General features: G+C 39.3%; 2 protein-coding genes across 2 annotated transcripts; one reads left to right on the forward strand and one right to left on the reverse strand.

Moving 5' to 3' along the window:
* Positions 1–510: 510 nt before the first annotated feature.
* Positions 511–2,472, reverse strand: nkx2.3 (NK2 homeobox 3; the record flags this gene model as incomplete). Its single annotated transcript, XM_083897853.1, has 2 exons — positions 511–1,163; positions 2,079–2,472. 2 exons carry the CDS (start codon positions 2,470–2,472, stop codon positions 511–513), a joined length of 1,047 nt encoding a protein of 348 aa, XP_083753979.1.
* A 16,665-nt stretch (positions 2,473–19,137) lies between these two features.
* On the forward strand, positions 19,138–24,541 carry got1 (glutamic-oxaloacetic transaminase 1, soluble; the record flags this gene model as incomplete). Its single annotated transcript, XM_083897216.1, has 9 exons — positions 19,138–19,246; positions 20,895–21,076; positions 21,175–21,298; positions 21,722–21,834; positions 21,924–22,028; positions 22,117–22,267; positions 23,048–23,213; positions 23,310–23,452; positions 24,006–24,541. 9 exons carry the CDS (start codon positions 19,138–19,140, stop codon positions 24,143–24,145), a joined length of 1,233 nt encoding a protein of 410 aa, XP_083753342.1. The 3' UTR covers positions 24,146–24,541.
* Positions 24,542–24,775: the final 234 nt, after the last annotated feature.

The raw sequence follows: 24,775 nt of genomic DNA on the forward strand, positions 1-24,775 counted from the left end.
CAGTACATTATCATCGCCTCTTGTATCATTTAATTAATTTTATTTAAATCCTTTTTTTTTTTCTTTTTTTTTAAACGCAGATAAACAAAGAATACTGACCAAACACGCGTCACACATAGAGATAAAAAACAAAACAACATATAATACTTGATACGGGTGCATTATCTTGCAGGTGTGGTTGATATTTGGATCGAACAGCATGATGGAACTTCTTTGTCCAACGCGTAATTCGTTAATTAATGGCACATTTACGCGTATGTTTGCGCGTAAATGTCCAAGAATGTCCCTTTTTTGAGGCATGAGAGGCCTCGTTACGCACAGTCTTTTTCATACAATCAAATCTTCAACGGCAGGTTATTTTCTACAATGTGGCTCAGATGGGGGGGGGGGTGTAAAACGCTCTTCTATGCTTTCAGTTTGTGGTGCACAGTCAAAAATTGCGCACTCCTTTTGCGTCACTTGATTCCGTTCAGTCAGCGTCTGCCCCAGCTGCGCGTAAAGACTGCTGCGCTACCAGGCTCGTATGCCCTGCAGAGCTCCTTGGCAGGGTGTGACCACCGGGCCCTGAGGAGCCTGGCTCTGCGTCTGCGCGCCCAGGTTTCCCAAATTCATGTTCATAAAAGCGTTGGCGGCGGTGTTGCTGGGCGGCAGAGCGGGTAAACTGGAGTAAGTACACGAGTACGTGTTGGTGTACACCGAGCTGTTGTAGCTGTAGGCGGGGTACGTGTAGCTGTACGGGTTTGGAGCCGCGACTGAGTAAGACGGGTTATAGTTCTGCGACCCAGACAGACAAGGCCTCCCGTCCCGGACCAGCACCGGCACAGCCACCCTCCTGGGCGGCGGCGGCGGCGGTGGGTGGTGGTGGTGATGGTGGTGATGGTGACCCGCCATCTCCAGAGTCTTGTCCTGCCGCTGCCTCTTGCATTTGTACCTCCTGTTCTGGAACCAGATCTTGACCTGGGTGGAGGTGAGCTTCAGGGAGCTGGCCAGGTGCTCTCGCTCCGGCGCGGACAGGTAACGCTGCTGCTTGAAGCGCCGCTCCAGCTCGAACACCTGGGCCTGAGAGAAGAGGACGCGCGGTTTCCGGCGCGTCCTCTGCTGCTTGGTGGCGGGTTTGTCCGAATCTGGGTCCTCACACTCGCCTCTCAACGCACCACAGCTGTCTGCGTGGAGGGGAGAGACAGAACAAGAGTCAGTGTCTTTAAATATTTATCATAGTTCCCTGATTTCACTTAAATTCAACCACATTTATTAATAGTAATGTCCCACATTTGGTTAAGACAACACAGCAGTTGATAAGGATGATAATAAAACAATAAATACAATTTTAAATAAATATTTATTTATATTTAAGCATTTTTCACAGTATTTAAATCATATACATGTTATTAAATATACATTTAAAGCCCATTTCTTTATTTATTATAAGGAAATGCATGTGAGGACTGATCTGATGACATTTGGATGACAATTCATCCACAAACTTTAACCCTAAACACCAGTAATTTACACCTCACAGCTAAAATAAATGAAAACAAATATGTTTTGTTTTAATGAAGCAGTTAAATACGCGTCCATGTGGCTATATTATTCATATATATTCATATTATACATTATATATTCAAACTTGTGTTTCAACACGTCTCTGCCTCGATTTTCTATTAAAAAAATATATATATGTAGCTCACATTAATGTCTATATATAAATGCATTATACAGCAGTTATATTTTGTCATATTAAACTTTTATTGTGTAAGGTGAAGCACTTTTGTTTTGGAAACACAAAATAGTGTAATTGCAGAAAAGGCAGATACCACTCCTGCGTAATTAGTTGTAATATAATGTTATTTTATATATAATAATATATTATTATAGTAATAATATAATAAAATGACTCAAAGCACAGAGAACCTGTCTCTTCTGCTGTGTCCAATTCTACAAATTAGCTGCTCTTTTAAAATAGTACATTCCCTTATTATTACGATTCTTATTCTTATTCTTATTATTAATAATAATAACTTCTTTCACTTTTGGATGAAGGTTTTTGTTAATAACTAACAACACAGCTGTGTACTCACTGCTCTCCTGCTCCTCCTGCTCCCCGCTCTCCAGCTGCAGCTCTGCGCTGTGGTTCTGCGCCGCGATGCCGAACATGTCCACGGGCAGCCCGGCGCCCGAGAGCCGCTCCGGCACCGTCATCGCGCTGAGATACGACATCCTGTCCTCGCTCTCCGAGAGACCGGAGCTGATGGGGCTCGGACTGTCCCTGGCTGCCAGCATGCACGAGGGCGGCGAGTGCGAGCGGAGCGCCTTGTTTGCGCCAGGATGAGACAGAGACGCACCGGAGAGACCGAAGCAGGAGATGAACTGCTGCTGCTGTTGCTGCTGCTGCTGCTGTTGCAACTCTAATTTCAGAATATCCTTCACAGAAAAAGGCGTGGTGGAAGACGTTATGACCGGACTGGGAAGCATGATGGTCGCTGCCAACACGGGGAGAAGAGAAAGACAGAGATGACAGACTAACAGTGAGTATGGCTCCAAATGTTGTCTCCGGAGCGCGCGTAAAAGACGGGAATCTCCCGTGCGTAATGGTGAAGAATGGTCGCGGAGGGTTTGTTTGTCATGCGGACCGTGGAGCACTGGCTTACTTTCAGATGTGACATCCCTCCGTCTGTCTGCCCGTCTGTCCGTCTGTCTGTCTGTGTCTGCGGGGCTGAGAGAGAGGAGAGAGAGAGAGAGAGAGAGAGAGAGAGAGAGAGAGAGGTCGATCTTGTTTGGTTGGCTGAATTCAGAAAGAGCTGGATCAGCCAAGACGCTGTCCTCTCCCTTTCAGTGACGCCCTCAAAGGCGAGGAGGGTCTCTCTCTCTCTCTTATCTCTCTCTCTCTCTGTCTCTCTGTCTCTCTCTCTCTCTCTCTCTCTCTCTCTCTCTCTCTCTCTCCCTCTCTCTCTCTCTCTCTCTCAGGCCCACATTATGAAATAATATCAACACTTAAACTTAAGTCCTTTAGTCTGTTAAAGCTGTTAACACAGAGATATCTTCGTTTCCTATAATTGAGAAATGGTTCTAGCCTTTCAGCACCAGTCTGTTAGTTAGTTAGTTAGTGAGTTAGTTAGTTTGTTAGTTAGTTAGTTAGTTAGTTAGACAGATAGTGACAATTTAAAAGTCTGTTCCTCTCGGTCCACAAACCTCACAGCTCTCTCTCCCCATCATCACCACGGTGCTTCTTAAGATTAGCCCATATCTTTCGTTTCCTGCCTCGGTTATCCACGGATAAGATAATATACGCAGCGGCTCAAGTGTGGGAAATGAGATTTAAAAAAAAAAAAAAACAATTAAGGAACACGAAGAATATAAATACTTCTTTTAAAATATACATATTTTTTTATTTATTATGTTTTCTATTTTTTGTGGAGAAAGTTCTCGGACTTTTTCCACAAAAATGTGGCGGCGAGGATGCTTTCCCCTGACATTATAGGTCAGAGTTTCCTTTAAATAAAGCCCCGCATGCTTTAGAAAAATATACAAATATACAATAATAATAATAATAATAATAATAATAATAATAATAATAATAGTAATAATAGTAATAAAAACGGAATTTAAATTATCTGTTTAATGTGCGATAATTAAAGGGGAAACCGCAGTTGCAATAACTGGTTTGGTTCGATAATAATAATACTACGACAAATTATAGTAATAAAGGTAATAATAAAAATAATAATAATGCATGTTTTTAAGTAAAATATCGAAAGTAATTTTGGATAAATTTGGTATGACATTATCCATTTCTTTAGGTTTAAAAAAGATGAAGTTAAACAAAACACAATTCTCCTTAATTGCAGAAATGACTTTAGTGCCGCAGAGTAAATAAGACGCAGTGTAACGGGACACCTGTGTGTCCTCCTGTCTCCGATCTGTGGCCAAGTGCAGGCGCCAGCCTCTGAAGGCCCACTGCTCTCTAAACCGTGTGGAAAGAAAAGAAGAGCATGCCGACATAATCTCATCCGCTCCACATCAACATGGCGCTGTTTAGATTAGGACTGCAGCATCCACCTCCTCCACCTCCACCCCCTCTTCTCCTCCTCTTCTCCTCTTCTTCTTCTTCTCTGTCTTTTAAACCTTTTAAGTGGAGTGTGACAGCAGGTTCTGCTGAAGGGGGAAAGAAAAGGGCAGATTTTGGATGATGATAGGAGTTTGTTTCTGTGGGAAAACAGCTTTTTCTTTAAAAAAAATATTATTATTAGTATTATTATTATTATTATTAATATTTAATTTAACTTTTTATTTTATTTAAAAAGCAAAACAAGCTCAATCCATTTAAATGTGTCCAGGCTGCAAATTAACACAAATTAATTAATTAATTTATAATTTCACCACATTAAAATGTTACAGGTGTAAAACAAACAATAATATATAATAAGAGCAAATAACAGGTCAAATGTTGAATTAATTTCTTTCATTTTTGATGGCTGTTGTCCTTTTGGAACAGCCCGAATTAATAATAAGTTATTTTTTTAAATAATTTAGTCAGTGTTTAATGTTATTTAAAGCGTAAAAGTCCAGTAAATCCTTTAAAAAGTGATTTTTAATGATGATTTTTAAGAATAATTTTAAAGGAGAAATGTTAAGGATGATTTTAAATGATGGTTTTAAAGAATATATTTAAGGAGAATTTTAAAGAATAATTTTAAGGAGAATTTTAAAGAATATTTTTAAGGGGAATTTCTAAAGATAATTTTTAAGGAGAATTTCTAAGGATTATTTTTAAGGAGAATTTTTAAGGATGTTTCAAATAAAAACAGCCCAAATGCATTAATACGTGACAGTTCGTTAGAAGTGTGTTAAAGTGTCATTCGCTCTTTCCGTGTCAGGTCACAGCGTCACGGGTCAGGGACGTGGACTCACTCACTCACGCGCGCGCCTCGCGGCCCCCTCCTCCTCCTCCTCCTTCTGACCATCATCATCATCATCATCATCAGTGGGGTCTTCGCGTGCCACCGCGGCGGCCTGAAGGTGGCCCGAGCAGAGGCGGTGGTGTTTACGGGGCGGAAAGAGTCTGTTTCCTGCCTGTAACAAAACCCAGACTCCCAGTTTAGTGTCAGAGAGCTGATCGTCATCCAATACATCATCGACATCCCAGAATCATCGCGATAAGTGAGTGACACCTGAGGCACATGGGGTTTACAGTGTAGATGTTGTTTATTTTATTTATTTATTTTTAAATAGGGACATTCCACACTGAAGATGAACACCAATCTGGAAAAATATGCCAGATTACACCCATTGGATAATTCAATAACAACACAAAAAGGGGAAACAACACAGGCTGATTATACAGATATCCATCATTTAATAGTAGTAGTAAAAAAAAAAAATATTATATCCACAATTTCTTCCATGTGTTTGGAGTTTGTCTTTAATTTAATTATATCTTATTATACCTATATAAGATATAATATATTATGCTATTAAATATAATAAGATATCTTGTTAAATATATTTTATTATCTACAGCCATCATCATAATTTTCTACATTTTAATGATGATGATTCCACGGGTAATTGAAAGATATCTTGATGAATTGGATTTATGAATTTTCAGCATTGAAATAATTCAATAACAATATATTCAACACTTTACACACAGTCATGTTTTATTTATTTATTTAGTTGTTTATTTATCTGACTTTTGTTAATTAAAAATATTTTTGTTTTATACCCAAAAGTAATGTTATGTTAATACCATAATGTTTCTGTAGAAATCAGCAATTAAAAGTGTAAATTAATAACACTTATATAATAATGAATAATTAATTATCAATTGTGATTCACACACAGATTATAGTAACTCACACTCACAATATATATTGCAATATAATAATACATATCAATTTAATTTTTATAACTCACTTTAATGCAAAATGTACACGTTCATCTCACTCAGGAGTCAAACTTGTCGCAATAATTATTGATATTCATTGATGTGACCCTTTTTAAAATCATTATAAACCTATATAAAGTCATAATTTGGTTAAAAATCAAAGATATTTTCTAACGCAGAGCCCACACACACACACACACACGAGTGGAGACGGTGACGTCACAGCAGGAATGAAGTTTTGTGCATTTCTGAAGTGACAGTTTGTAAATATAGGAGATTATCTGAGGTGTTTTCGTTTTCTTACTATGTTTGATACGTATGCAGCAGAGCACGTTATAGAGGAAGCCACCGTCCATACTGTGGAGAGCTATGTAGGACACATTCCTCCCACTTCACTTTTGCGGTGAGCTCTTCAAAGCTGGTGTCTTGCCAGGCAGCGTTGGACATGTTCCTTCTTGCTCGGCGCCTTCTCTCCGTGTTCTCTGGCAGTCCAACCTCGCAGCGATGCGGTGTCGTCTCTGCAGAGTGGGCAGGTGAACGCACTCTCAGTGTCTCAGTGTCTCAGTGTAGTGGTTCCACTGCAGGCCCAGGAAACTCTCCTCCTCCTCCTCCTCCTCCTCCAAACAGATCCCACACAAGAGAGAGAGAGAGAGAAGGGAGGGAGGTTTGATCACTTTGGTAATGACTGCAGTTATCTTTCCCTCTGTGGTCCACGCGTCAATGAAAACCCAGAGCGGAGCAGCATCGAGTAAACTCGAGGGTGAGGAGAGCATCGGATTCTGTGGAAAAGTTGAAAAGGGACATGTTGAAAGGGCTCATTTGGGGGTTAAGACCTGGTTTAAGGATTAAGACCCTAGTTTTTAGGGTTAGGGTTAGGTTAGGGGGATATACAAACGTGTGTGTGTCAAAATGAGGACATTTTCAGTGCTCGTCACATCTTGAAAGGGCTTTTTGGGGGTAAAGACCTGGTTTTAGGGTTGTAAGGGTTAGGCGCAAACATTTGTATGTATGGGTATATTTGTGAGGACCAAAAAACTTCCTCACATTCGGACACCCCTAAAATGGCCTTTTTAGGGTTAATACCTGGCTTTTTTTGGGTTAGGGTTAGTATTAGGCCAAAGTTAAGAGTATACAAACGTAAATGTATGCTTTTGGGGGGGTTAAGACCTGGTTTTAGGGCTAGTCTTTGGGTTAGGGTTTTGGGTATATGCAAACGTGTGTGTTTGTGTGTCAAAGTTAGGACATCTCGGCTGCTCTTCACATCTTGAAAGGGCTTTTGGGGGTTAAGACCTGGTTCTTGGGTTGTTAGGGTAAAGCTTAGGCGCAAACATTTGTGTGTGTGTTCTAGTATGGGTATCTTTGTGAGGACCAAAAAACTTGATATACCTAAGGGAGTGAGGGCATCCTGACATTCTGACACCCCTAGAGATGCCTTTTTCAGGATTAAGACCCTCGTTTTTAGGGTTAGGGTTAGGGCTATACAAATGTGTGTGTGTCAAAATGAGGACATTTTCACTGCTCGTCACATCTTGAAAGGGCTTTTTTGGGGGGTTAAGACCTGGTTTTAGGGTTGTTGGCGTTAGGTGCAAACATTTGTGCGTGTTCTATGTATGTATGGGTATATTTGTGAGGACCAAAACACTTCATATACCTAAGGGAGTGACACCCCTAAAATTGCTTTTTCATGGTTAAGACCTGGCTTTTAGGGTTAGGCCAAGGTTAAGGGTATACAAACGTAAATGTATGCTTTTGGGGGGGTTAAGACCTGGTTTTAGGGCTAGTCTTTGGGTTAGGGTTAGAATTATGGTTAATGTTTTGGGTATGCAAACGTGTGTGTATGTCAAAGTGAGGACATTTTGGTAAAGTGAGGACGTCCTCACATTCTTTAGGGTTAGAATCAGGCCCAGGGTTAGGGGTAGGCAAACGTGTGTGTGTGTGTGTCTGTCAAAGTGAGGACATTTTGGCTCCTCCTTACATCTTGAGAGGGCCTTTTGGGGGTTAAAGGTTTTAGGGTTGTTAGGGTATAGGTTAGGGTTAGGCATGTTCTTGTGTGGGTGTCTTTGTGAGGACCAAAAAACTTGATATACCTCAGGGAGTGAGGACATCCTCACATTCTGACACCCCTAAAATGGTTTTTTCAAGGCTAAGAACTAGTTTTTAGGGTTAGAATTAGGCCCGGGTTAGGGGTATACAAACCTGTGTATGTGTGTCAAAGTGAGGACATTTTGGCTGGGTAAGGGTTAGGGTTACATCTTCAAATGGGCTTTTTGGTGGTTGAAACCTGGTTTTAGGGCTAGTACTGGGGTTAGGGTTAGAATTAGGGTTAGCGGTATGGGTATACAAATGTGTGTGTGCTGGTATAGTACACACACAGCACTTGTCATCAGGATCTATAGACCTCATGGAGACCAAAAACCTGGCAGAACCTAATTTCTGAGGAATTGGTTTAAGTTTAAGGGCTAAGATGTGATCTGGTTATGGTTAAAGTTAGGGATAAGACTTTGTTCAGGGTTCAAATGAGTGGAAGAATAGCTGTACCTGTGTGCGTGTGTGTGTTATATTGCTTGTTTGCAGGTGTTACAGCTGAGGAACTGTACAGTATTATTCTTGTTACGCTGCTCATGATGAGGCGAATAACAACAATAGATTTTGCAACACTTGGAAAACAGATTAGCTTCAAGTGTCATGTGCAGAGTCTGTTTTTCCTTGTGCAGCGGAATCATTTTTGCCCGTGCACCTCAGAGGAGCCTGTGGCCAATATGGAAGCGATGAGGCCATTAAGATTAGATGACCTGTAAAACACAAAATAAAGTCATTACACGCAGCAGAGTGTGGCTCATTAAGTCCTTTTTCCTCTTCTCATGCGTTATCAGTGTGACTGGCAGAGGACCAAGCTGTTGTGTGTCAGTTATGGCTCAGTTCTTTTGGGTCCCGGAAGGTGAGTCTTATCAGCGGTGCATGTGCTGGGTGTCAGTAGCCACGACCCAGACTCCGCTATTGTGCCCAAAGTGACGGATGACAGCGCCTTCTCACTGGAGGAAGTGAAGAGGCCAGAGGCGAGTCTTGCAGAGCTGAAAGTTTTTCTTTTTTTTCCTCCTCCCAAAATCCTGTTTTCACCCGTTTAGCATTTGGGCCTCAAGGCACCGAACACTGTAGATCATTGGTTCTCAAAGTGCGGCCCGCGGAAACATTTCTGGCGGCCCGCAATGAATTACAGTTGGTAGTTTTAATCCAGGAGCTACTAAGCTTGGTAAATGTTAATTGGACATTACTGGATACAGACCAATAAGAGTAAACTGTAGAACTGTATTTACTATGTCATCAAATTTTGAATGACATAGTGACACAGTATAGTATGACCAATTTTGGCGTTGAAATTTTTTCCCCATAAAATTTTCACATTTTGGACGACAAAGTATAGTATGACTTTTTCGTCAAATTTTGGACCGAACATTTTTTTGAAAATGTTTTTCAGATTTGACGCGACATAGTATAGTACAACGTTTTTGTCAAATTTTGGACCAAAAACTTTTTTTCCCAAAAAATTTTAAAATTTTTAACGACATAGTATAGTATGTCGTTTTTGTAAAAATTTTGGACCAAAAATAAAAAATAAAAAAAAAAAGTAAAATTTGGGACGACATAGTATAGTACAACGTTTTTGTCAAATTTTGGACCAAAAACTTTTTTTCCCAAAAAATTTTAAAATTTTTAACGACATAGTATAGTATGTCGTTTTTGTAAAAATTTTGGACCAAAAATAAAAAATAAAAAAAAAAAGTAAAATTTGGGACGACATAGTATAGTACAACGTTTTTGTCAAATTTTGGACCAAAAACTTTTTCTCCCAAAAAATGTAAAAATTTTGAACGACAGTATAGTATGTCGTTTTTGTAAAAATTTTGGACCAAAAATAAAAAAAATAAAAAATGTCAAATTTTGGGAAGACATAGTTATTACAAATGGGATTTCTTTCAGTTTTTTTTCTTGTTTTTCCCCTTTGGCGGCCCTCAGTCCAATGTTGGGTTCCTAAATTGGCCCTCGGGTATCAAAACTTTGAGAACCCCTGCTGTAGATTAAAGGTGGGAGCTCATTTGCATGCAGCAAATGTTGTGTTTCACAGGTTATATTTAAAAGAGAGCGTGACAGGTTTGTGTGTGCAAGGGTCTAAACGCAGAGACCATGAGCGGGAGGAAGTGAGGTCGGGCCAGTCTGGGTCTCCTGCCCTTTGGCCTCCCCTGGGTCTCATAAATTAGCTCGCTGTAATTCTCTCCCAGACGGCCTTGTCCCAGCAGGTGTGTGTTTGTATACATGAGCGCTAACAGGGGGGGATGTAAGAGCTGTAATGCCCATGATCTACGGTGTTGGGAATGTAGCTTGGGAGGAAACATGCAACCTAAATATGCTTATCCTCCTCTGCCGTGCAGATAAAGATACTGCAGGGGGGAGGCGGGGTCTCGCTGGATAGGATGTGTGTGAGGCCTTGAATGTTCCCTCTCAATGATTCTTGGCAAGAAAGAAAAATATTAAAAATATCAAAGGTTGAATCGAGTTCAGCTGCCCCCACTGCGGGGACTTTCTCTAACCGGAGCAGTAATCGCTCTCCTGGGACCGCGACCGCGACGATGTTGTTGCCGCTAAAGTAAAAGCAAACATGCATCCTGACTGCGAGTAAGAAATAAACATCCTTGAGGTTCACAATGGTGTCTTTATCAATGTGACACGTTGTTTTGATGAATTAGCCCTGATTTTTATATATAACAAATGCATCAGCGTCGTAACCATGGAGACTGTCCTTCAACTGGACCATCCGAGCCCCCGCTGTTGGCCGACGTCCCCTCGTTTATATCTAAAAATATAGACATTGATATTGAGTCCATGTTCTGAACTTGACCCTGAACTTTGACTCTTCTTAGAAACGTTAGACATCATTATTATTATTAATGTTTCATTGTTCATGAACTGAACAGTCCATGGAAGACACGTTTCTTGTCGTTTTTGTGGCAGTTTTCTTGTGCACGCCGATGGAAAATAAGCCCAAAAAGAATTCAGACACAAGTCGTCCACTTCCTGTCTTTGTTTCTCAGCGTTGCATATTTGTATAAAGCCGCGGTCTGGAGCGCTCCAGTTGGCCCAAAAGACGACATCAATCCATCAATGAGAATAGTTTGTGATGTTCTGATGAACCCCGCCTCGTCGGGGTTAAGTCAGTCTTCTACCTAAAAGGTGACACTTGAGTAAAAGTACAACCAGAAAATGACTTTGGTAGAAGTTGAAATCACTTTTTTCATAACATTACTTAAGTAAAAGTACTTAAAGTTTATGACATTTACTTTACTTAAGTATCAAAAGCCATTTTCTGATATAAAATGTGCTTGAGTTTTTGAAGCCATGGTGGCTCAGTGGTAGGATGAGTTGTCTTTCAACTAACGGGGAGGTTGTAGGTTCAATTCCTGGCTCTGTTAGTCTATATGTGTCCTTGAGCAAGACCTTTAATCCCATGTTGCACTGTGTGAATGGGTGAAAACTCTCGTGTAAAGCTGCTCATCAAGCCTAGAAAAGCTCTATATCAGAGGTCTCAAACTTGTGTCCCACCACGTTATAGTGAGTTATTTCTGTATGTTTTTTTAACTGATAGGTTAATTTTGTACCATAAATATGTTCATATTCTGAACTATTTATCGCTTTATCAAGCTTTTATTTTGAAATTATGTAAAATATCATCATAAATATTGCTGTTTCGATGTCTTTTTCCTCAAAAACGTGACTTTTTTTTCACTTGAGCGGCACCATATACTGACCAAACTAGACACTCAGTGGCCCCTCAGCTCGTTTAGGTTTGAGAGCCCTGTTCTATATAAATACAGACCATAATACCAAGTCTTCTTCTTGTGATTTTATTTGGTAGTAACAAGGAAATTGTTGTGGAGTAAAAATGTTGCTAGAATTGTTGCTAGAATCACAAAATAGAGCACAGATAAGTGACTTTTGTACTTGATTACAGCGACAAAGTATTTGTACTTTGTTACATTACAACACTTTAACCCTTTAAGGTACAACTACCACACTTTAAGTCACTGTATCTCATTGAAAAATGCATAACACTAAGTTAATGAATTATGTAAACCAGGTTCATTATGAACAGACATCTCAACTGTTTGGTAGAGGCCTGTATCTAAAATACAGTAGGGTCTAGTAAAAAAAACAAAACAATTATATATATACATATATATATATATATATATTGATTGTCGTTATTGTTATCATAAGTAAATAAAATAAAAATAATAAAATATGCAAGGAAATCATTTTTCCTCTGCTTTTTTCTTGGTGCGTACCTTTAAAGGGTTATGCATGCATACATTACACTATATAGTTTTATACAGTATTTATATCTGTAGTAACTTGTTTCACAGTCACAGATTTGCACAATACTCGGCGATACTCGCTGGTATACATTCATATCTTTGATCATCTCTCAGCGAGGAAACAAAGACACTTACTGTATTTCCTCCCTCGCTGTTTAAAACCTTATGTTTTTACAAGAGACGACATTTTCGGGATTCTTCTCTGATCTGACACAACCTCGTCTTGTCACCAAGTCAAAGCAGACGCTTTGTGCCGTGTTATTTCAGCATATTTCTACATTACTGTGGAGCTCCTGTCACATACAAGTGAAGTCTGTAATTCTGTAGTTGGATTACCACTGATTTAGGAACTCCAGCTCGATAGATGTATAGATTTTTATAAAATGCAATACTGAGAGTTTGGATCTCATGTTCTGGTCTAAAGTCAACTGAAACTCAAACACATACAGTAAATCACATATGGGAACTAAGCGGTGGATGGTTTTGCCATATTTAGCCAATTTCCTTATTCTTATTCCATTTATTCTCGCTCCATTTCTGCAGCAACAAATATTGACCTGTACTAGACGTCGGTGTGTGTGTGTTATGAGTGACAGTGTGTGTTCTCTCTGAGTGACAGTTGTTGCTTTATTGTTCTCGTCAGACGAGCTTTGTCTGAGACTGAGCACGTGTCGGAAAGAGAAAGATTTGATGAGGTTGAATTAAGTCATTGTTTGGCGAAGGTTGCAGTTACAGAGTGTATGAGCGGTGTTTTTATGTGTACTGTGCTATACTGTCATGTTGTGACACCAATCACAGCACATGTAGGTGTATATACACACACACAGACACACACACAAGGCCGGAATGTAGTCAGACACACACACACACACACACAGTCTGTTATTGCATGCACGCTCCCATCAGTCACTGCACTACAGAGGCAGCGACAGCAGGGAGGTCCAGCGCTCGCTGTTGTTGCTGTGTCTACTCTCTTGTTAGAGAATTGATGACACTGTCTGCGGAAAACAAACACGGCGGGAAGCTTAAAAAGGTGGTCACTCACCACGAGTCTCTGACCCAGAGACGCGAGGGGCCAACGCGACATGTGAGCAACGCTGCAACATCTCTCTTGGAATGTGCTGCAGCATTGTGCGTGCGTGCGTGTGTGTGCGTGTGTGTGTGTGTTTTCTTGTACTTGCGGCATACTGAGGACCAGTGAGGGTTTTTAACCAACAAAGTGAGGTCATTTTTACAGAGTGAGGACATTTTGGCCGGTCCTCACTTTGTTTTCATTGAAATCACTTCCCTAGGTTGCTATAACATGCTATACTCAATTTGTCCAAATTTGTTTTCCACATTTTGGACGACATAGTATAGTATGACGTTTTTGTCAAATTTTGGACCAAAAATTTTGGGTCAAATTTTTTTTTGTCAAATTTTGGACCAACATTTTTTTTTTGTCAAATTTTGGACCAACCTTTTTTTTTGTCAAATTTTGGACCAACATTTTTTTTTTGTCAAATTTTGGACCAACATTTTTTTTTTGTCAAATTTTGGACCAACATTTTTTTTTGTCAAATTTTGGACCAACATTTTTTTTTGGCAAATTTTGGACCAACATTTTTTTTTGTCAAATTTTGGACCAACATTTTTTTTTGTCAAATTTTGGACCAACATTTTTTTTTTGTCAAATTTTGGACCAACATTTTTTTTTGTCAAATTTTGGACAAACATTTTTTTTGTCAAATTTTGGACCAACATTTTTTTGTCAAATTTTGGACCAACATTTTTTTTGTCAAATTTTGGACCAACATTTTTTTTGTCAAATTTTGGACCAACATTTTTTTGTCAAAGATTTGTTAAAATTTTGGTCGACATAGTATAAGTATAGTGTTTTTGTTAAATTTTGGACCAAAAACTTTTGGTCAAATTTTGGACAAAAACTTTTGGTCAAATTTTGGACAAAAACTTTTGGTCAAATTTTGGACAAAAACCTTTTGGTCAAATTTTGGACAAAAATCTTTTGGTCAAATTTTGGACAAAAATCTGTTGGTCAAATTTTGGACAAAAAATATTTTGGTCGACATGTTTTTGTAAAATTTTGGACCACAAAAAAAAAAAATTATGTTTTCCAGCCCTTTTTGCTCTGGGGCTCTACCTGCAGACATCTTATGGTACTGCAACCAGTAGTTCTTTGTAGATGTCATTCATGAAGTAGATATTTGTAATTGTGTTGACTTATAAAGTGGAAATGCTGGTCCTCACTTTGTCAGCAACGCAGTCCTCAGTATGCAGCAAGTACAAGAATGTGTGTGTGTGTGTGTGTGTGTGTGTGTGTGTGTGTGTGTGTGTGTGTGTGTGTGTGTGTGTGTGTGTGTGTGTGTGTGTGTGTGTGTGTGTGTGTGTGTGTGTGTGTGTGTGTGTGTGTGTGTGTGTGTGTGTGTGTGTGTGTGTGTGTGTGTGTGTATGTGATACCACAGCTGGAATGTGACTGTCTTGTGCACTAAATGTGTGCCTTTGTGTGTCCCAGTGTCTGCAGCAGTAATAATAATACTAATACTAATAATAATAATAATAGGCAGCGTGCAGAAATGAGAACACTTTGTTGGCACAGCTCTCTGTGGGTTTTTTTTTTTTTTTGGTCATATTTGCATTACACTGCGAGATGCCAAAATAAATGTTCCACATATCAATGTCAACAACAAAAAGAAGTAAAGTAGAAGGTTCGTGAGTGTGAGTGTGAGTGTGTGAGTGCTGATGCTGCTGCTGCTGCTCTGACTAATGCATTCATCTTCCACACAGTGACACACTGTCGCTCTGGGCCGTCTCCTGCCTCAGGGCGACTCCTGTCACTTACTGCTCTGACTCACACTTCACATCACAGTGCAGACCGTCGTGGCCATGGGGCATCCCACTACACACACACACACACACACACACACACACACCAGAAAACCCTGACTCTGGCCCCCAGGACTTGTTCTAGGAGCTCAAATCCCATAATTGCAGGGCTGACAGTTATAGCTAACATACAAGAAACCCTCACCTGGTCGGAAAAGAATGAAAACATCTACTGTCAAAAGTGAAGCGAGGAGGGGATGGGAGTGTGTGTGTGTGTGGGGGGGGGGGACTCACTCACTTTTGGGGGGAAAGTGAGTGAGTAACATCTGGGACAAAACAACAGGAGGAGAAAATAGTAACTCTTGTGTTCTATAATAAAAGGGTGTTAGGATTAACTGTATCACTTTGGCGTAGACGTACTTTAATGGGATTATAAGCCGTCAGTGATGCTAAGAGCTAAGAGCGGGTTGATGCGCGGTTTTCTAAATCGGATATAATCTCATTGACAGCAGATTAATGAGTATTTATAATTAGGATTAATTTTTTTTTTTCTCAACCCAGTTTGAATTTATTGTATTCTGTAGTTTAGGCATTGATTGATTAATGGATCTAAGAAAGTATTAATTATTTATATGGTGTTATAAATGATAGACTATACCATTTTTATTCCTTTTTTTATATGTATTTCATTGCCTTTAGTGAGTTTTAAAGTCTTTTAATTATTCTGTCTGTTATCTATTATTGTTGCTTTAAAGTGATAGAAGTTTTTTATTAAATATGCAACACTATTTAAAATTGCATATTAAATCAAAATAAAGTATTTTTATTTTATAATGCAAAATGAATCTATTCATAATATATAAAAAAACATTCACAAATGACTCATTATAAAAACCCATAGACCTTTTTTCAACATTTTCCTATTTTAAACTCATATCTCATGTGAGAATAATAGACTCCGCCTAGAATATAATATTTTTAAACCAATTTCTATAATTACATTTGCCTACATTTTATTCTAATAACTATTTATGATAATACCAAATCCTTTCTAGGACTTATCGCCATGTCTCGCTCATTTACATAGGGTGCAAATTGCCAAAATGGATACCAAAATCAAAAATGGCCGACTTCCTGTTGAGTTGAGGCCATGGTTGCGGTCGACTTTTTTGTTCGTCTTGGTCGATAACATCTTCCCAACAAGTTTCGGGGAATTCGGTGGAACTCAACGTATGCCGAAGCTAACGGTCACTTCCTGTTTTGTGGCGAATGGTCGAAATTAGCCAAAAATATCATCTTTGATGTGTTTAGTACAAATTGGCGCTTTTTTTTTAATGTCGATATACGACAAACGCGCTCGGACGAGTTCGCTCATATTAGGTAGGGTGTAAATGGGCAAAATGGACGCCAGCATTCAAAATGGCCGACTTCGCGTTGCGTCAAGGCTGTTTTTCGGCCAACTGCCATACGTAATTATTCAAAAACGCCGTCATTTTTGAGGCTCTGGCCTCAGGGATTAATGCGTTCTGTCGTCGCCACGGTTACGAAACCACACAAACAAATGCACTGACAGTGTAATTGAGTGCAGGTATGACTTTTAAGTACATTGGAAATATGTTCTTATATAAGTAAATACCTTTTGAAATGAAGAGAGTACCTTCTCTAGAATATCAGTGGAAAAAATTATTAATACTACTATAGATTATTAGTAGTATAGGATACTACATCAATCTTAATCTGAGAAAATGAATGAGTAACTAAAGAAGTTGCTTCTCAATTTTCAGCATATTGTCCTTGGAATAAGTTGACATTAAATGTAAAGTTTGTTCATTCTGTTCACATAATGCTAATCTTGCACATACTTTGTTTGCTGGTTATATATGTACAGTATCTACTGTATATTTTGTTTATTATTTGTTTTTATGTTCTGTTTGGTCATGCACATTCTTAGTTTTCTAATTCATTGGGGGGAAGATATAGTTAATTTGCAGATAAAATCTGTATTATTTATCAGTTTATTTAATTCTATTAAGCCCTAAAAGTTATATTGTGGTTATTTTTAATGTATGAATCTGGAAGAATTTGCAAGAAACCCATTTTCCAGATCCACATTCTCCTCAAGAACAACACTGCAGCATGTATTTAAAATATCCAAGACGTGTGTCAAACATGTACGTGCACTCTTCTGAAGCACGCTTTATCACAAAGGGATTAGTGATGAATTCTACAAGAATACAAGTCTTACGAGATTGAAGAAGAGTGTCCCGTTTCACCACAGTTTTGAGCCAAACCACAGCAGCTTCTTCCCCCAGAACCCGTATAAAGCTTCCCAGCTCGTGTGGCCTGTGGATGGCGAGCAGGTTGAAGTGGTCTTCATTTATCAACTGCTTCTCTTGCTCCTGTTGACACATGTGAGGGGAAGAGAGAACAGCGGCGCTGCAGTGTTTACACTAACGCTCGGCCACAGGCTTTAAGGGGGAAAAGAAAAAGTGCAGATTTGGAGTCTTGCATATTCTCAATAATGTGTCCTTTAGTGTAGCCAGGGTTCAACCTTGATGTACACGGTGGGAAAGTGTGGCGTTTTATTTGACAATACAGCGTTTATTCCCAGAAACAGGGTCTGCACCCTCCCCATTTTGCAAAGGTTTTTTAATTTAAGATTTAGTAAAAATCACATAACCATCAAACATAATCTATGTCTCTTGGGACAATGTCTGCTTTATCTTTTAAAAATAACATTTGATGTTACACTAAAAAAAGAAGAAGATTAGATTAGATTAGAGCAGATTATTTTTGATTGTCAAATTAGGAATATGGAACTAGTTCATTTAAGTGTACTACGAGTATACTTATTTTATACTCAAACTGTATACTTGAAGTTTACTTTTTATGTACTTAAGAATAGTATAGTGAATTATACTTGGCACATACTGAAAAGTATAAACAGAAGTCTTACTAAGACTTACACTTATACTTTAATACTAAAGCTTATACTTGTACGTTAGTATACTTTTTATACTTAAGTCTTGTGTTTATACTTTTCAGTATAAACCAAGTATACACTATACTATTCGTAAGTATATAACATATAGTGTATAAAAAGTAAACATATAAGTATACTGCCTCAGTTTCAGTATAAAATAAGTATACTCGTAGTACGCTTGACTAAACTACTTTTTGCTAAGGGATGGAACATGAATATAAAAGTATTACGAGACAGAATTGACATTTTTATTATATTATATATATATTATATGATTATTGGAAAATTTGAGAGAAAGCTGCAATAAACAAAAATAATGTTTTCAGGCGTGATTTAAATGCACTGACAGTCATGAGTTCAGAGCTTTTATTCTGAAAAAACTTATTCTGTTGCTAGAATTGACAGTTAACTTTTACACGACATTTTTGGTTTAAAAATACAAATAAAAACACTTAAACGCAGCCAGGTTTGAGGAGTAAATGTCCGTAAAAGCAGTAATTCTATTATGCACAGTAAATATTAACAGTACGAGTACGTATCCCACACGCATTTGTCTTCGTAACGAGCTGCTTATTAAAGACAATGTTCATATATTATTGTTAGTTTAAGGCAGCAAACGTGGGTTTTTGTTTCTGACGTTTTAAGACACTTTTGCCGACGAATATACAAAGAAAAACGTCCCTGGACAACGTTCACTCGCCCATCCCTTCCTTTAGTGAGGTCGCGACGCCATCTTGTGGCGAAGTCCTTAATTTATTGCACCATCATCCCCAGGTTCAGAACGGAACCACCCACTTCCGGTGTTGAGCAGACCTTTGCTGTGACGTATGTCACTCAGGCTGCTTCTGATTGGTCAAACCCACCCTCCTCCTTCCTGTGTGCGCTTGTTTTCCTCACCTTTGTGCAGAGAGGTTGTGTTGTTTCGCAGAAACCTCTAACGTTTCCCCATTGGTTCATGCGCTCACGCCCATTTTTAAATGCTCTCAAATCCAAACAGAAGGTAAGTAAATAAAAATATCGTGTCCTCCTGTGTCTGAGTGTCTTTTGTTGTCCTCCAGTTACAGACGAAACCCACAACCATGTCGGTGTTTAGCGAGGTTCCTCAGGCGGCTCCTGTCGCTGTTTTCAAGCTATCGCAGGACTTTAGCAACGACCCGTTCCCCAACAAGGTGAACCTCGGAGTGGGAGGTGAGTTTTTAATCATATTTTATCCCGAGGCACAGGATAATTAACTACAAATATCTGCAACGTCACTGTTTACTCGTCAAAAATGAAAGTTACAGATATCTTTAATTCAATTTTTAAACGATTTAAAATGAGGTCACGTTTGCCATTCATGTGTATGGGGGTTTGTTGTCATCATAGATATCTAAAATTCAGTATTCTCTAATGCCAGTTTCAGATATATACAACTTCATTGTGACTAATTTAAATAATAAATGTGTTATTTGATCATCAGACAGTGGACCTGAGAGACACATGTTTCATTTCCACAACAATAGAGGAAGTTGGGATTGAAAAAAAACTAAATAAAACTGACAAAAAGTTACAAAAATAAAAGCCCTGCACTCCACTTCACTTTATTTCTGTCAATTATAACACGTTTTGTGAGTAATAGATCTGAAAAACATGAACTAAATTTAAAAAACAATGTCAAATTTAACCAAATTCTGTAATAGAATGTGAATTAAACAAACATGTTATTAAATGCAGAAGAATGACAATTAAAACGTTGTTTTATTCTGGCAGAAGAACTACAGCGCAAGATTAATTAAATCTTAATCTTATAATTCTACAAGTATCTAGGTGTCATTATTGATCAAAACCATCTCCAAGCTGAAGGTCAAACTGGGTTTCTTTTTTCAATCAATACATAATAATAATAATATCTTTGATTTATTATAAAGCATAATAGACAATGTACCTCTGTGTTTTGTGCAGGTTCTCGCATTGATTGCTCTTTTTAAATAAAACCATTCTTTCCGCGAGTTCCTCCCTCCCTATCTGTCTATGTGTAGAAGCCAAAAATCAATATAATAATATATTATTTTTACAGTTACAGTCTAATATTTTATGCACAAAACAACTTATTAAATAAATTTAAAAAAAACTGGATGAATCCATCATAAAAATAACAGTTGAGAACGGAGCCACTCTGTTTTATCAGTCCCTGTTGAGACAGAGTAAATACAAACAGGTGAATCAGTGAATACTGGTTGCAGATATTTGTCTGTATAAGTTTTATTGCGATTACGTAACAGTGTCGCACAGACGGTGGAGTGATATCTGTGATATCTGTTCCTTCCTGTCCTCGCTGGTTTACTCCCTTTTACTGTATTATATCCTCCTCTGTTGTGGAATAGGGAGTCGATTGTGGATTATTGTTGTCTCGTGATTCAGGAATGGGTCATTAGCAGGAGTTTAATTATGTGTGGTCTAATTCTTCTCTTCTAAAACATTAATAACATGGCACATTTCAGTCCTTTTGTGTCTAGAAGTAGTAATGTATTTACAAATGTTCTAATCATTTGTTTATCAGAGCAGTTTTTAGTTGTCGCCTTTTTGTTATCAGCTCACCACTGGTAATTGTTTTACAGCAGAGAGAGAAACATAAACTCATAGTGCATTACACTCACCTTGAGACCTGGTATAAAGATTACTGTATCAGTCTTTATAAGAGATTGAGAGTTCAGCTGGCTGAAAAAAACAAGAGGTGAAAATGCACGTTTTAGCCCTAGATTTAGGATACTTTAGGATCTTAGAATGAAAACAAAATGACTTTTGGCTTCACAGCTCGAGTCCATGAGCTCATTCTTGCTGAAATGTTTCCCTGCAGCGTACCGCACAGATGAAGCCCGGCCCTGGGTTTTGCCCGTGGTGAAAAAAGTGGAAAAGATCATCGCGCAGGACCAAAGTCTAAACCACGAGTATCTGCCCATCCTGGGCCTCCCTGAGTTCAGATCCTCAGCCTCCAAGATTGCCCTGGGAGACAACAGTCCTGCCATTAAAGGGAACAGGGTTAGTTTCCTGAAAGGTCAAAGGTCATACAGTATGTGATGCTTCACTTTTAATTTTATTTACCTTACTAAAATCTATTTGATTCCCTTTGCTGCCAGGTGGGAGCTGTCCAGTGTCTGGGTGGCACAGGTGCACTGAAGATGGGTGCTGAATTTCTGAGGCGATTTTACAATGGAGACAGCAACACAAAGACGCCCGTCTACGTGTCTGCACCTACCTGGGGTACTGTTATAGTTACACAGCTCTCTTATGAGATATAATATGTGACACTTCTGCATACATGTTTCCATTCTCGGTCATTTATTTCACCTTTTAATGACGTTGTTTATGGCTATAACCTCACAGTGAGGAAGTACATATTCAGCCATTGTGGGGTTTTTTGGGGGTTTTTTGTGCGTATTTGTCACGACTATTTATTTATTTTCTCTGTCAAGGCAAGATGGCTGCTCCGTGACATCATTAAACTTCTTTTGTTATATCTAGCAGGTTCCTAGCAGCAGAAAGTACATACTGTATATTGAATTAAACATTTTTTGACTGTTCTATACACTACAGACTTTAGGTTCAGGGCATTTTAGCATGAACATATATATATATATGTCCAATAGGTAAAGGAAAAAATAAAACATCCTTGCTTTGTTTCAGAAAATCACAACGCTATATTTACCAATGCTGGCTTTGAGGACGTTCGTCCATACAAGTACTGGGACGCAGAGAAGCGGGGACTTGATTTGGCCGGTTTCCTTGGTGACTTGGAGGTGATAAAGTATGAGATGTTAATTCTCTGGCACGTTTAGGTTCTTGTTTGTTCACGGTGCGTTTTTTTTCTTCTTGTCTTTTTCATCAGAGCTGTCCAACGCACTCCATCTTCGTCCTGCATGCCTGTGCCCATAATCCCACCGGCACAGACCCCACGCAGGAGCAGTGGAAGCAGATCGCTGAAGTTATGATGGTATTATACACATACTATACATACATGCACAGAAATAAGCTAATTTTTTTTTAGTTTTTCATTGATCTTTATCTCCGTTCTTCTCCAGAGGAGGAAGCTGTTTGTGTTCTTTGACTCAGCGTATCAGGGATTCGCCTCCGGCAGTCTGGAGAAAGACGCCTGGGCCGTGCGCTACTTTGTCTCCATGGGGTTTGAAATGTTCTGCGCTCAGTCCTTTTCCAAGAACTTCGGCCTCTACAGTGAGTGAGCAGCGGCTGCTTTGAGTCGTAAATCGTCTGGTAAAAGTTAAACAAGGAGTGAAATCCTTTTGTTATTGTCCTTTAATCACAGTAACAGCCATACTTTGCTTTTATGGACTCATTTGTTACGGCAGGATTTAAAGGATCACTAACTTTGTTAGTGTTGGTGTTTTCCATTAAAAGTAACACTTTTACTCATCAAAAGAGTTGCAAAATTAATGGAAAATATAGTCAAGACATTGACAATATTAGAAATAATGATTTTTATTCACTTTGCTTTTGTCAAAGAACCAGCAAAACTGTTTTCAGCTGTGCTAACATCATTGCACAAGGGTTTTCTAATCATCCAATAGTCTTCTAACGCCATTAGCAAACACAATGTACCATTAGAACACTGGAAATGGGCCTCTATACACCTATGTACATATTCCATTAAAAACCAGACGTTTGCAGTTAGAATAGTCGTTTACCACATTAACAATGTATGGAGTGTATTTCTGATTCATTTGATTATTCATTGAAAAAAAAGTGATTTTCCTTCACAAAATAAGGACATTTCTAAGTGAAAAGTAGAAGAGAACATGAGAATTTACTCTTATTGTGTTATTTTTGAAAGAATAAATGCTGTATTTGCTCGACAAAGCACAACTGAAACTTCAGCTGAAAAACCTATTCAGGTTTTCACCCACAGGGGGAGCTGTGTGTACTCTATTAGCAGTTTTATATATATTTAAATAAAGCTATAACACAGTTGAATGTCATGTCCGTTTGTCCCTTCAGACGAGCGTGTGGGTAACCTGACTGTCGTGGCTCATGATGCAGACGACCTGAAGAGAATTTTGTCCCAGATGGAGAAGATCGTCAGGACCACGTGGTCCAACCCGCCGAGTCAGGGCGCTCGCATCGTCGCCGTCACTCTCAACTCGCCCGAGCTGTTTACCGAATGGTCAGCGGCAAATATAGACACCGGAGTCGACGAGACGCTGTTGTTTCTGAGTTGTTTGTCACTATTTTTTTCCCGCGTCTTTCCTTTGGGCTGTAGGAAGGAGAATGTGAAGACCATGGCTGACAGGGTTCTATTGATGAGGGCTCAGCTCAAGACCAAGCTCCAGGCGCTGGGGACGCCGGGGACGTGGAACCACATCACTGAGCAGATTGGCATGTTTAGTTTCACGGGCCTCAATCGTGAGTACAAATGTTTACTGTTTGTCTGCAACACGCACACACATGCATTCACTCACATCTTTAGCCCCAACCACACACACACATTTATCCCTGTATAAACGAGTATATTTGCCTTTATTACATAGACGCAGACACTGGATTGTGCAGCTACTTTTTTCACTCTTTTGAACAGCCGAATAAAACCATAAACCATAAAGGCTGAGTTATCATTCGCACATGTCCGTCATAGTATGTGAAGTAGGACAATATATTAGAATGGAAAAGAATGTGGGTTCGGGTATGCGTACGTGGAATGCTGAGCCACATTTTTTAGCTTGAGTGGAACCAGGATCATTATTTTTACTGCACAATGGATGCAGAAAATATGGAAAGACCCTTAATAAAATCCATCTCCTACTCTTATCCTTAATCGCAGTGAGGTTCTGCCTCATTAGGAGGCCGGTATTTATACAAAACACATACATACACACACACACACACACACAGATCTTTCGCGGACCTGTATGATGTCGAATACCCAAATCTGGTTCTGACCGGGCTTTATTTCCTGCAGCCAAACAGGTGGAATATATGGTGAAGGAGAAACACGTCTACTTAATGGCCAGTGGGCGCATCAACATGTGCGGTTTGACCACCAAGAACATCGGCTACGTGGCCGAGTCCATCCACGAGGCCGTCACTAAGGTCCAGTAGACGGCTACATTACCCCGTATTTCACTGCCCCGGCCCTGAGCCAATGTCTTGGACCAAATTGGACAAATATGCAGCGAGCACAGTGGCCCTTTCCCCCCCCCTATTGTTTCACTATTTGTGCTAAGCTAGGCCAAACACAACTAGGGCCTAACACCTGCTTATCCAACCCCCAATAAGACATAGAGTAAATGTGTCTTTAATTTGTGCCCCAGCTTCATCTGTGTCGTTACACTTGTTCCTCCTTTATTTCCTTTCAGCAGAGTGTGACTGTGATTACAGTAACCTCGGCAGCACCGAATCTGCTCTTATGATTCTTCCAGAACACATTCCCCCATTTTATTTCGCCCCGCCACTGAAACGGCAGCATTATATATCATGCTTTAATCAGCAAGTGTGAAGAACGACTACAGTATTAGCTGTGAACACGACCAAAGTGGCAAGTAACCGATTGGCTTTTACCTAAAGGCGTTTTTACACATTAATAATAGTGTGTGTGTGTGTGTGTGTGTGTGTGTGTGTGTGTGTGTGCGTGTGCGTGTGTGTGTGTGTGTTTGTTATCTGCATAGTGATTGTCTGAACTGTTGTGTAAGACCCTCAAATCAATGGCACAAACACACCAATGATCAACCA

The sequence above is a fragment of the Microchirus variegatus genome, assembly GCF_963457635.1.
Source record: "Microchirus variegatus genome assembly, chromosome: 11".
Classification (NCBI taxonomy): domain Eukaryota; kingdom Metazoa; phylum Chordata; class Actinopteri; order Pleuronectiformes; family Soleidae; genus Microchirus; species Microchirus variegatus.